Source organism: Nilaparvata lugens, chromosome 9 (genome assembly GCF_014356525.2).
Source record: "Nilaparvata lugens isolate BPH chromosome 9, ASM1435652v1, whole genome shotgun sequence".
NCBI classification, from domain to species: Eukaryota; Metazoa; Arthropoda; class Insecta; order Hemiptera; family Delphacidae; genus Nilaparvata; species Nilaparvata lugens.
Window position 1 is genome coordinate 1652386 of NC_052512.1, and position 11629 is coordinate 1664014.

The 11629-nt window shown below is 34.1% G+C and overlaps 1 protein-coding gene across 1 annotated transcript in view; it reads left to right on the forward strand.

Annotated features, from left to right (window-relative positions):
- The window catches only part of LOC111043335 (importin-11), a 96173-nt gene that overhangs the window by 9218 nt on the left and 75326 nt on the right, over positions 1-11629 (forward strand). The window contains exons 5-7 of the mRNA XM_039435753.1: positions 1485-1653; positions 3762-4049; positions 7111-7275. Of these exons, the coding sequence (XP_039291687.1) occupies positions 1485-1653; positions 3762-4049; positions 7111-7275 (622 nt within the window). The remainder of the gene's footprint in view (positions 1-1484; positions 1654-3761; positions 4050-7110; positions 7276-11629) is intronic.

The following is an 11629-nucleotide window of genomic DNA, read 5'->3' on the forward strand; positions in this document are numbered from 1 at the left end:
TTGAACTTCTAATTAGTTTGAAAAAATATCATTGTTTATCATTTTGTCAAAATTACATGGAGAATCTTCATTAGAGTTGAAAATTTTCAGCAAAAAAGTTTGGTCTCGATCATAATTATTATTTGTCAATTTCTCAGAAAACATTTTTCCAAACACACCATCCTTATTTTTAGAAATTGATTCTTTTTGAAGAGATATTGTAGTATTTCTTCGTAGTGAAAAAATGAAATTGTGTATAATTTTTTCATTCTTATTTTTGTTTGCTTTTAGTGTGTGATCACATTGGATGCCTGTATGTGCAAGTTCACGCTTGGTTATGCATGACCAAGCTAGCTTTTCATTAGATATGCCAGTATCAGCTATCATCTGTGGAAGGCAGTGACAAGGCAGAGAATCGGCAACGCTTCTCTCCTGTCTTTCTGCAGTGCCATAATAGCGTGGCTCTCACTATAGTAATATTTTATGTAATTGAAAATTCATCATTTTATACTAAATAATAAAGGAAAGAACTGGCTAGGATGGGATAGGAAAATTTTATTTGACGCATCATCACGTCTGAACTACTGGACTGACAATTAACTTGAAATTTTGCATATACAGAGTGTCTGATGAGTCACTCCCTATATTTATACAGCTAATTTCTTCATCTATGAACCAATTTTGTTAGAACTACATTTGTTAGATAGAGCACTCCTTGAGGTTGTGTTTAACATCAATTTTCATTTCTTTCAGTTTTAAAAATGCCCCCTCTCCTGGCTGTAGAAGAACGAAACGAACCAGTATTAAGAGGTCTGGGGATCTGTGGTGCGAGTACAAAGGTGGTGGAGGGCTGAACGAGGGATCCATGCAACACTGGATGCAAAAACACTGAGATCGTTGCAACAGAGTAATGTGAAAGACCACTTACACGAGATCCTTGACGCAGTGATTTCTTAGGGCTCCTCATGAACATTTCACGAACTCTGTAAACATTCTCTGCTTTCCTTGACTTTGATGGTCTTCCTGATCGTCTTGCACCTGCGACACTCCCTGTTGTTAGTAATTTGGAATGGCAATTTTCAACAGTTTTTGCATCCAGTGTAGCATGGATCCCTCGTTCAGCCCTCCACCACCTTTGTACTCGCACCACAGATCCCCAGACTTCATAACGAGCTGCTATTTTGGCGCGTTCTTCCACAATCAAGAGAGGGGGCATTTTTAAACTGAAACAAATGAAAATTGGTGTTAAACACAACCTCAAGGAGTGCTCCTTCAAATGTAGTTCTAACAAAATTGGTTCTTGAATAAAGAAATTATAGCTGTATAAAAATGGGGAGTTACTTATAAGACTGTAGATTCTTAATTAACCGAGGATGGTTAGAGGCCTATTTGCAATTCTTTAAGATTTTATTACGTCAAGTTTTAAAATAGACTCTTGCGGAGCACGAGTTACGTGCTAGTAATTGTATAATTGTATAATTGATTAGTGTGTTTGTTTTTGGCAGATATCGTTTGGCGACGATAAGTGTGTGCACACCCTGGAAAAGGCCAGTCTGCTGCTGAAATGCTTGTACAAGTTGACCGTGTATGGCTTCGTCAAACTTCACGAGTCGTCCGAGGCAGCCTCCTTCCTACACTCCATATTCGGACACACCAAGACAATGCTCGAACAACGTCAGTTGACGCAATTCACTCATTTCATTCATATCACTAATCATATACTGGGTGACCCAGAATAACGCAACTTTTAAAAATGCTATGAAACAAAAGTGGGAAGGACAAAAATCATTTCATCCAAACTAATGTAAAAATCAAAACTTGCCATTTAAGAATTATTAATAACATCTATCACTTTTTGACAATTACTTCATTAATTTAAGATGGCTTCCTCCTGCTCGAATACACTCTTGAAATCTGTGTTGAGATTCCTGAACATGTCAAATGGGATATTGTTAATTTAATTCTTAATTGTCTGTTATAATAATTAACCACAGGTATTGGTCAAGCTATGAAAACATTGGATTTGAGATAGCTCCACAAACAGAAAATCGCAGGTGGACAGACCCATGGGACCAGGAAACGCAACCTAATTGTGAGATTACACGGATACTAAACAATACTCACTCGCACAGTTGCCATTGAATGCCGTGCAGTGTGGATTTCGCTCGCAATTTGATCAATAATTTTGAATTAATAAAAAATTAAAACAAAGAATTCAAAATGAAATCCACAATATCCCAGAGATGTTGCAGCGATCAATGAGGAATCTTCATCACAGATTTGAAGCCAGGAGGAAGCAATCTAAATGAAATAATTGTCAAAAAGTGATAGATGTTATTAATAATTCTTAAATAGCAAGTCTTTAACTTAACATTAGTTTGAATAAAATCATTTTCGACCTTCCCACTTTTGTTTCATGGCGTTTTTTAAAGTTCCCGTTATTCTGTGTCACTCTGTTCAATCACCATTTCATATCTATTCATTAACAATTACATTATTATACAGGTTTGGGCAGGGAGGTATGGATATTTTAAAATAACAGTTACACACTCATTTTTAAACGAAACTCAAAAAATATTTTTTCAGTGTGTACCTTGGATGTTGCTATTATAAAAATTAAAGAGGAAAAAATTGAAACATTGATTTTGTACGAATAATAACATGTGTTAAATGCTGTCCGTTTTTGTCCATACACTCCTGTAGACGTTGTGAGAAGTTGTCCATACTCCTCTGAAGCATTGCACGTGGTACCGCTCGAATTTATTGTGTTATTGTTTCACTCAGGGCTTCAAGGGTTCGTGGTTTGTTTATGTATACACGTGCTTCTAGGTAGCCCCATACAACCTCGTAATTATTGGATCTTACGTTTCTCCAGAAAACGGTCGAACCATCACTGTTATTAAGGATCTAACGATGATACGTGATTTTTTTCTGCTAAATTGAGAAGACGAAGTATCAACGTCAATTCTGTATGGTTTCAAAAAAATGGGGTGACATGCCATACATCGAGAGCAGCTATGGGATTTCTAAGGCAGACCTTCCCTGGACGCCTCATTTCATTGCGTGGAGATGTGGAGTGGCCTCCTCGGTCACCGGATCTGTCACCTTGTAACTATTTGTTATGGGGCTACCTAAAAGCACGTTTATACATGAACAAACCATGAACCCTTGAAGCCCTGAGTGAAATAATAACACAATAAATTCGAATGGTACCACGTGCAATGCTTCAGAGGAGTATGGACAACTCACAACGTCTACAGGAGTGTATGTTTCCAAATGGTGACACTCAGACCAGTCGATTCTAGTCTCCGCGACGTCACCATTTGAAAACACATGCTCTCGACTAGAGTCGAGTCTCTTCTCTACCTGAGTCGCGTAAGTGTGAGTTGAGCCTTACAATCAGTGTGTCTCGATATAAGGCATGTAAAACAAAGCCATTTAGCGATTAGCAGTAATATTATTATCTCTCATTGTGTTGTTAAATACTTTGAATAACATGATTAGAAGACAATATAGCATTATTCAGTTGAATCAGTAAAACAAATGCGATATAATTATTACCTATCAACCGGATATATGGGATAACTGATCTTGTGAGCACAAAAATAGGAATACGGACCGACAAAAGACGGATGCGTGTAGACGCAGTTTTACATCCTTCTTTTGCTTGAGTGGAAGACTGACCGTAAACTTGAGCGTCTGGACCGGCCTTTATGTTGATGACATGATGATAAATTTCTTTCCGACTTTCATTATTCTCACAATTGTTTTCCTTTTCACAGGTAAAACAGTGAAAGCAATACATGGTGTGACAGAAATGTTGGAAAAGTTTATAATGAAAATGACGAAAGTGCAGGCGACGGTGCTGTCAGACCACCCGTTCTCCTACATTGATCTACTGCAGCCAACACTAGAATTAACCTATTACTACATATTTGTGCCGGACAACGAGGCTTTCCTTTTCGAATCATTTTTGATTCTTTGTCTCAATAGACTGAAAACAATTGTACAGACTTTGGAGTTCAGGCAGGGTAAGCAGAGAGAAAGCTGCTCTTCCAAGCTATTTGATGGTGGGTTCAATTATATTCCTCAATAAAGTATGTTAATAGTATGGTATGTTATAGGGCTAGGTACTTGAATGTTTAATTAAAGAAAATAGCTACTACCTTTGTAATATCTACACTTTAACCGTGTCATGATTCTTCCAACCACCAACCGTTGCACCCAGTCTCTCAGACCGGAGATTTAATTTCATGATAAAGCATTAGTTTTTTTTTTGTAATTTCATAGATTCTTATACTTTTTTATGCATAATTTGTTCAGAAAAATGTCAGGATAACAAGAAACTTATTCCAAGGAACACTTTTTCATTACCTATATTTCATTAAAAATTCAAAATTGAGATTGAACTGAAATGTAATTAATAATGGATAACAACCCATTTACAAGTAGCCTACTTATAGTTGCAATATAGCAAGTGCTCACTCAATTTGTCATAGCAAATGAAGAATAAAGTTGATACAATTCGTAATTCAAGAAAACAAAATAAATTTCTATAACCTAGCTCTTACTAAAAAACAAAATCAACTCGAGAGTAATCTGAGTCCTGAAAATCTAACTAACCGGTATCACAGACCGGGAATACCGGGATTGATGAAACAAACCGTATCATCCGGTACGAGAGACCGTAGAGTTAGCAATAAACTGAGGCTGTGTTCGGAATGACTACTAATCAGCCTGAAACGACTAGTAATTGTTCTCTGATATTCATTGAACAGCTACTGAGTGGGAGGAGCCAAACAGAAAGTCAGGTGTATTAATAATGCAATGCAAAATTTTGGTACCGTTCTTAGAGACCGGTGATACGGTTAAAGTGTTTAAAACGACTAATTTCGACAATTCGTCATTCTCAAGAGTGTCCTTCCTAATTATTATTTCAATTGAAATCACTGAATTTGAACCGGAATCAAGATTTCAATTGGAGGAATAGAAGAAATTCAGAAACTTGAATTATAACTCCATTCCATTATAATATTATTCAATATTTTTCAGTTCATATTTAGTCAAATTTCATTGAATGGTTTGGTATATCAGTATGAATAAGTGTATAAGCCACCATATATTGTATTTATATGAATAAAGCAGAATCAAATAACAAGTATTTGAACCATAATAATATTTGTTATATAGTAACAATAATTCAGTAGTATATGAACCATATTGGAGCATACTACTCTATGGTCAATTTAGCACTAATATATTCTGACAAATGGTTTTCAAATGTTCAATCAATAAAATAACTTTACCTTACTGTTAATAAATAACTTTACGTTACCTTGACTGTTTTCAGTTGGTATTCCCCAAGCTGAATTTTTATAATAATTGTAGAACTAACTGAGGAAACATTGATACACCCTTCTGTAGACTGACTAGATCGCAGGATAGAAGCTCCATGTCTCACAGTTGGTTAATTATTATCAATCTAAATTTAAAATTGTTTTTTATACAGTAGACTCCGGTGACAACGCGGTTGAAGGGACCATCCGGTTGTGAGCGCTATAGCCGGAGCAGCGCTATAACCAGTGTTGCCATTTATCAACAGTGGAAATGGGTTATTAGACAATCAAGCACCAAACATATATTTAGATTGCTATGCCATTCTTATTTTATATACTGAACACTTTGAACGCGTTTTTGATAAATATTTTATGATCTTACTTCCTAAATAATATTCATTGATAGTTTTTGAACTTTTCTAGAATTTAGGAATTTTCTGTCTATGCTACTTGAAATCTCATGCAAATTTTACAGTATCATGTCATCACTCTCATTCTCTCCTGCACTCATGAAAAGAAATCATTTGTTTCACTTGTTTGAAAGCCTGAGAAAGAGTTCGAGGCTTCAAAAATTCCTCTTTCACTTCATAATATGCTTCAAAATCATGAACACCACTATTAGTCTATTGACAATGTCCAGTTCACAAAGTCTTTCAGTACAGTAACAGGAGGGAAAGAGTAGGGGTGATTGACACCATACAAACTGGTTATAATAGGGAATTCCAAGAGGTGGGAAAGGCTCTTTACTATTCCATAAATAACACTTTTGTCCAATCACTGGTGAATTGTTTAGTAATAGTCTATTTTGTGGAATTTCACTCACTGAGAGCAACAATAAAGCTATGGCACACTATGTGGAAACAGCGCTATATCCGGAGATACACCGCGTTATAAAAGGATCCGAAATACACATAATTATACGGGATATTGGCCGGTCCTGTCTTGTAAGAGCACTATAACCGGATTCGCGCTCTAGCCGGAGACGTTGTAACCGGAGTCCACTGTATTTTAATTTTTCAGATTGATGTTTTGGTGTAGAAATTGAAATGGACGTAACCTATGTATAATATTTGGACAATTTGATAGTAAATTAGAAAATTGAAGAAGTTTTGGGCAATAGCCTGTTTTTTTCTTTTCCGATCATTGAATTGTTTCTGCAAATCTAATAAATAAATAAAAAATTCATTTCTTACTTTGAATCAATTTCAGAAATTCAAAATATCATTTCATAGATGCGTTATACTGTGGGTCTAGTATTAAAGCTTTATTCGTTTATGTAATATTCTACCTTACTCTGCTATTTTTGGCCCGATGCTTTTTATTTAGCCCTTTCATATTATGTTATGAAATTTCCTAAGCTGCAATCTATTTTTCCAATGTTGTCTACAACTACTGTAATGTTGAACGACAATATTCATTTGATTTTTATTTACTTCCATTTCATTTTTGTTTTCCTATTGTGAATAAAAGTATGAAGAAGGGCCCCACACAGGATTACCTTGGGGGTTTCCTTGATATACAAGGTATTGTGCATGCAAAGGCTACATCAGTTAAGTGTGTTTTTCTTCTGCAATATTTTGTACAATGTATACTGATTGGTCGAATAAATTATTATTATTAATATGCTTCTATGTTCAAATGTATTTAGCAGCAGTGGAGCTATGCTTTCCAATGAATTTCTCCTCTTCTGGACAGAAAAAGAATACCATTTGTTCACATTGGCAGGATGAAAATGTGTGATTTCTCCAAGGCTCTCTTGCTACCTTATCAATTTAGAAATTATTTGTTTATGCAGCTCAAGCAAACGAACTAGAGATACGAACAGCCCAGGCTGTGGAAATAAAGAAGGAATTTTTCAATGAGACTGTCCTGAATGTGATCTGCCGCAAGCTGATAACCCACTACTTCCTGCTCACTCCGCAAGATCTGGCTCTGTGGGATTCTGATCCAGAAACTTTCTGTGAGTAAAAATAAGTTTTTACTTTCCTTGTCCTATTACCATAGGTAAGGAAAGTATTGCTTTCCGAAAAACAATTAAGGTACCCCAATTTCCAAATTTATTTACGTTTCAAGGTCCCCTGAGTCCAAAAAAGTGGTTTTTGGGTATTGGTCTGTATGTGTGTGTGTGTATGAGTGTATGTGCGTCTGTGTACACGATATCTCATCTCCCAATTAACAGAATGACTTGAAATTCGGAACTTAAGGTCCTTACACTATAAGGATCCGACACGAACAATTTCGATCAAATGCAATTCAAGATGGCGGCTAAAATGGAAAAATGTTGTCAAAAACAGGGGTTTTCGCGATTTTCTTGTAAACGGCTGCAACGATTTTGATTAAAGTTATACCTGGAATAGTCATCGATAAGCTCTATCAACTGCGACAAGTCCCATATCTGTAAAAATTTCAGGAGCTCCGCCCCATTTATGCAAAGTTTGATTTTAGATTTCCAATTATCAGGCTTCAGATAACATTTAAACAAAAAATTTCAATTGGGATAGATTGAGCATAAAAGTCTCTACAATTAATGTTCAGTAACATTTTCACCTAAAATTGAAAATAATCTCGAAGTTCGAGAAAATAAGATTATTCAATTGCAAACTGTTGGCAACTGTTGATTCACTATGAAGAGATAGCAGACTTCGTGTGTCTGCAGCGCTATTGCCCTGTCACCAGCTGGCTTACATCTTTGTATAGTAGACTTTGAGATGCGCGTGAACACTACCGTCAGTTGATCAATTTTCATAACAGCAAGGAAAGTTGTGTGCCACACCAGATTTTTGTTTTTTTAGAGTGCGTTTTTCTTAAATAATGAATTTATTGCCAAATACAAGAAATATTTTTACAACTAAAAATAATCATTAAAATACAATAGTTTTTGGCGTGACTGGAAAAAGAAGCCTTGTTGACCGAACGTAGTGAGGTCTATGTTTTAACTCTTAATTTTCTTTTGTCTGTATGTAACGCAAATACGGCCAAACGCATTGATAGAATTCGATGAGATTTAGCAGGAATATTTCTTTAACAACTGCGCGTCGATGTATATATATACACAAGGTTTTTTGAAATTTTGCATTATAAGGATAATATGAAAGGAAAAGAAATTCCTCCATACTCCGATATATATTATTTACTTTGAAGATAGGATTAATCAGACTATAGAATTATTCATAATCAATCAACTGACAAGTGGATTACACAGATGGCTGGAGAAGCCATGTCTATTTCACTTGACACTGGGGAGCGACACACTCTTTGTATACAGCGCGATTTCGAGCGAGGTTACTACACCTCAGAATTTTGCATTCATTGATTCATTCATTCTGCATTCATACATAAACTGATGTACTAATGTGTGTATAGCATAGGCCAGTGCATTCCTATTGCTTTATCTCTTAAATAAATGAGTCTTTCTCAATTTTAATAGGCTAATAATAATTATTGTACCTAATGAACTGAAAATTCAGTTAAAAAACAACTGATAATTCTGAATAAAATAAATTTGAGATTAAAGAAATGTTTATGATGTTAAATATTGTCTACAACTGAAATAGTTGTTGATTTATTAGTTGATTAATTTTTATTATGATAAATATTGTCCACAGAAATAATTAAATAAAAATTAAAAATAAATAAATTAATCAATTAAAAATAATTATTAAATGAACTAAATAATAATGCTGGAGAAATTATAATATTTTTGATTAAAAAAAAATTATCAAATATTTGTGGAATATTTTCATCAGTTGCAAAGATTATCACGGAAATGAATGAATACAAATTCAAACGTGAACTGAGTTTGTTAACATTTCAAACGGGTGACATTAAATACTTGTGGATGAGAAAACTCCGTGAGGTCCACTGTTCACAGAACTACTAGTTAATACAATAGTTTTTGGCGTGACTGGAAAAAGAAGCCTTGAGTTCCAGAGCTCCAGCCACGAGTTCTAGAAATAAGAAATACATTTTTTCAATCTAATAACAGCAGTACAATTGAAACAATTCTGTCGATGGATGGTAATCTATGGATGTTGAATTTTATCCATAATCCAATTACTTGATAAACAGAATATAAATGCACAGAAAAATAATATATAATAATTGTCGAGTTTCAATAATAATTTTTACATAATAATAAAGAATTAATATTGCCAAAATTGGTGATTCAGCCAACTCAGTTCTCATTAAAAAAATAGTTTTGTTTTACCCACGATTTTATTAATCTCAATTTGGTTTTTGTTATGTTATCCTTAATAAAGTCTTCCGGAATTTTATTTATTAGTTTATTACTCTGATATTCAAATTGGTGTTTACTAGATGTTAATGTACTAAAATTAATATTGAAAGCATTTACTATAGTTGGCCGTATATTTTACGACGGGTAAATTGATTTGTATTCTTATTAATAAAAATAAATAAATTTGTCACTCAAGTTGTGCGTAACGTTGGTAGATCTATCTCTTCAAATATTAGTCTGCTGGAATATGGTGTCATATTAATTAGATAACTAATTATTTAGATAATTAGTTATCTAATTAATATGATACCCTATCTTACCACCCATCACCCAATAAACACTATAAGGGGCTTATCACACACATCTTGTGATTACTAAGTACATAAACATTTCATAAAAACATTGCTCAAGCTTGGATTTTTGTTCTCTTTTTCATTTTCTCCAATATTCAACTTACTTTGTAATTGCTAATCTTAAATATTTTTGTATTTTATTATAAAATTTTTGTATCAAATTGTCGGATGTATACAAATATGGAGGGTTACCTGTTGTCTTCATAAATAAATAAACCTCAGGAACATGACAGCCAGTTCTCATATGGTTTCTAGCAAGCTTTCCAATTTAAAGCTAACTTACTGAAAAATTCAAAGCGTCTTTTCTCCCAATTAATAATAATAATTTCTCTGAATGTCAATGATTTGCATCCAGAGGAGTTTATTTACAAATAAGATACATAATTATAAAAGTGTTTCCAAAGTTTGGAGTTTTCTAAATATTTGTAGTTGATTCAATTCAATTTAGAAGTATTTTTTCAATTTAAAAATCATTTTTGTGTGTTTTCAAATGTAAATTGAGAGTGTAATTGAAGAATGTTGAAGTGACACATAACCTACATATATTTGGACTGTTGCAAAAATTAGAATTGGAACCGTTTTGGACGTATAGTCCAGTCACTATATACATTGGTGCATGCAATTTATATTGTAGTTCTGATTTTCTAATATATTATTTGGGTACATGAGAGAAGTCCAGAACCAATTTCTTCATGCAAAATTTCCTTGTGCTAGATACAGGGTGGCCCAAAAACCTCGTATTTTCGGCTCATTTTCCAGTTTTCAGCTATTTCTGCAAAATATCGTAATCGAACAGAAAAATTGCTCTTGTCTTTTTTTTAAATCATAAAATTCTAAATAAAATGAGATCATTCGGAACTCTCTATCTCCAATGAGTAATGAGATATGATTTATCAAAAATGAGTGAAGAAAAAAATCAATTCTGATGAATTTTAGTTTTTGATCAACAATATCTTCCGATTGTTATCATTTAGATGTATGATTCAAAATCCCTCTAGGCGTATTTTTGTGCTCTACAATCTAAGATCAGGTAGAGCGCCTCTATCTCATATAGATTTCCAGGTACACCTGACAAAAATGCTCCTTGTATTGTGAAAAACACCTAATTTTCAACTTCAACCATCATTACCAACTACATTGTCCTCACATTGATATTCCGCACAATGGTTCATGAGATTATGTTCTATGAGAATCACCCGTTAGATGCACTCCATTTCAGTATTTCCTAGTGGAGAGGCGCGCTTAAGGACACCTCATGGATCAAATTTTCAAACATTTATAACTTCTGACAATGCTCTGATTTCATCTTACTGCACTTCATTCTTCTCGGCTCGTCAAGGCAGTCCAAAATCATGCATCATAACTTAAATTCGGTCGAAAAATGGAAAATCTATTGTTGAGTGTACTTAAGCCCATATTCCAATACACAAAAAATGACCAATTTCTATATTCAAAGCTGCATGTCTTGTGAAATACTTCTGATAAAATTCCCAAATTTAGTGAGGGTGTGGAAATTGTCCCCCTCCACCCACTCCAATAAATAATACTTTCGATTCCAATACAATTCGAAAGTTACAGGAAATTTTTAAAATGGCGATTTCAGTTTTTATATTGTTTTCGAGATTTTACTGTTGATCAAGAGTTTCTAAAACGAGTCTGATACATCATAGAAACTCACAATTGATTCCAAATTGTAGATAAATTCATCTTCTACGAGCTCAGTT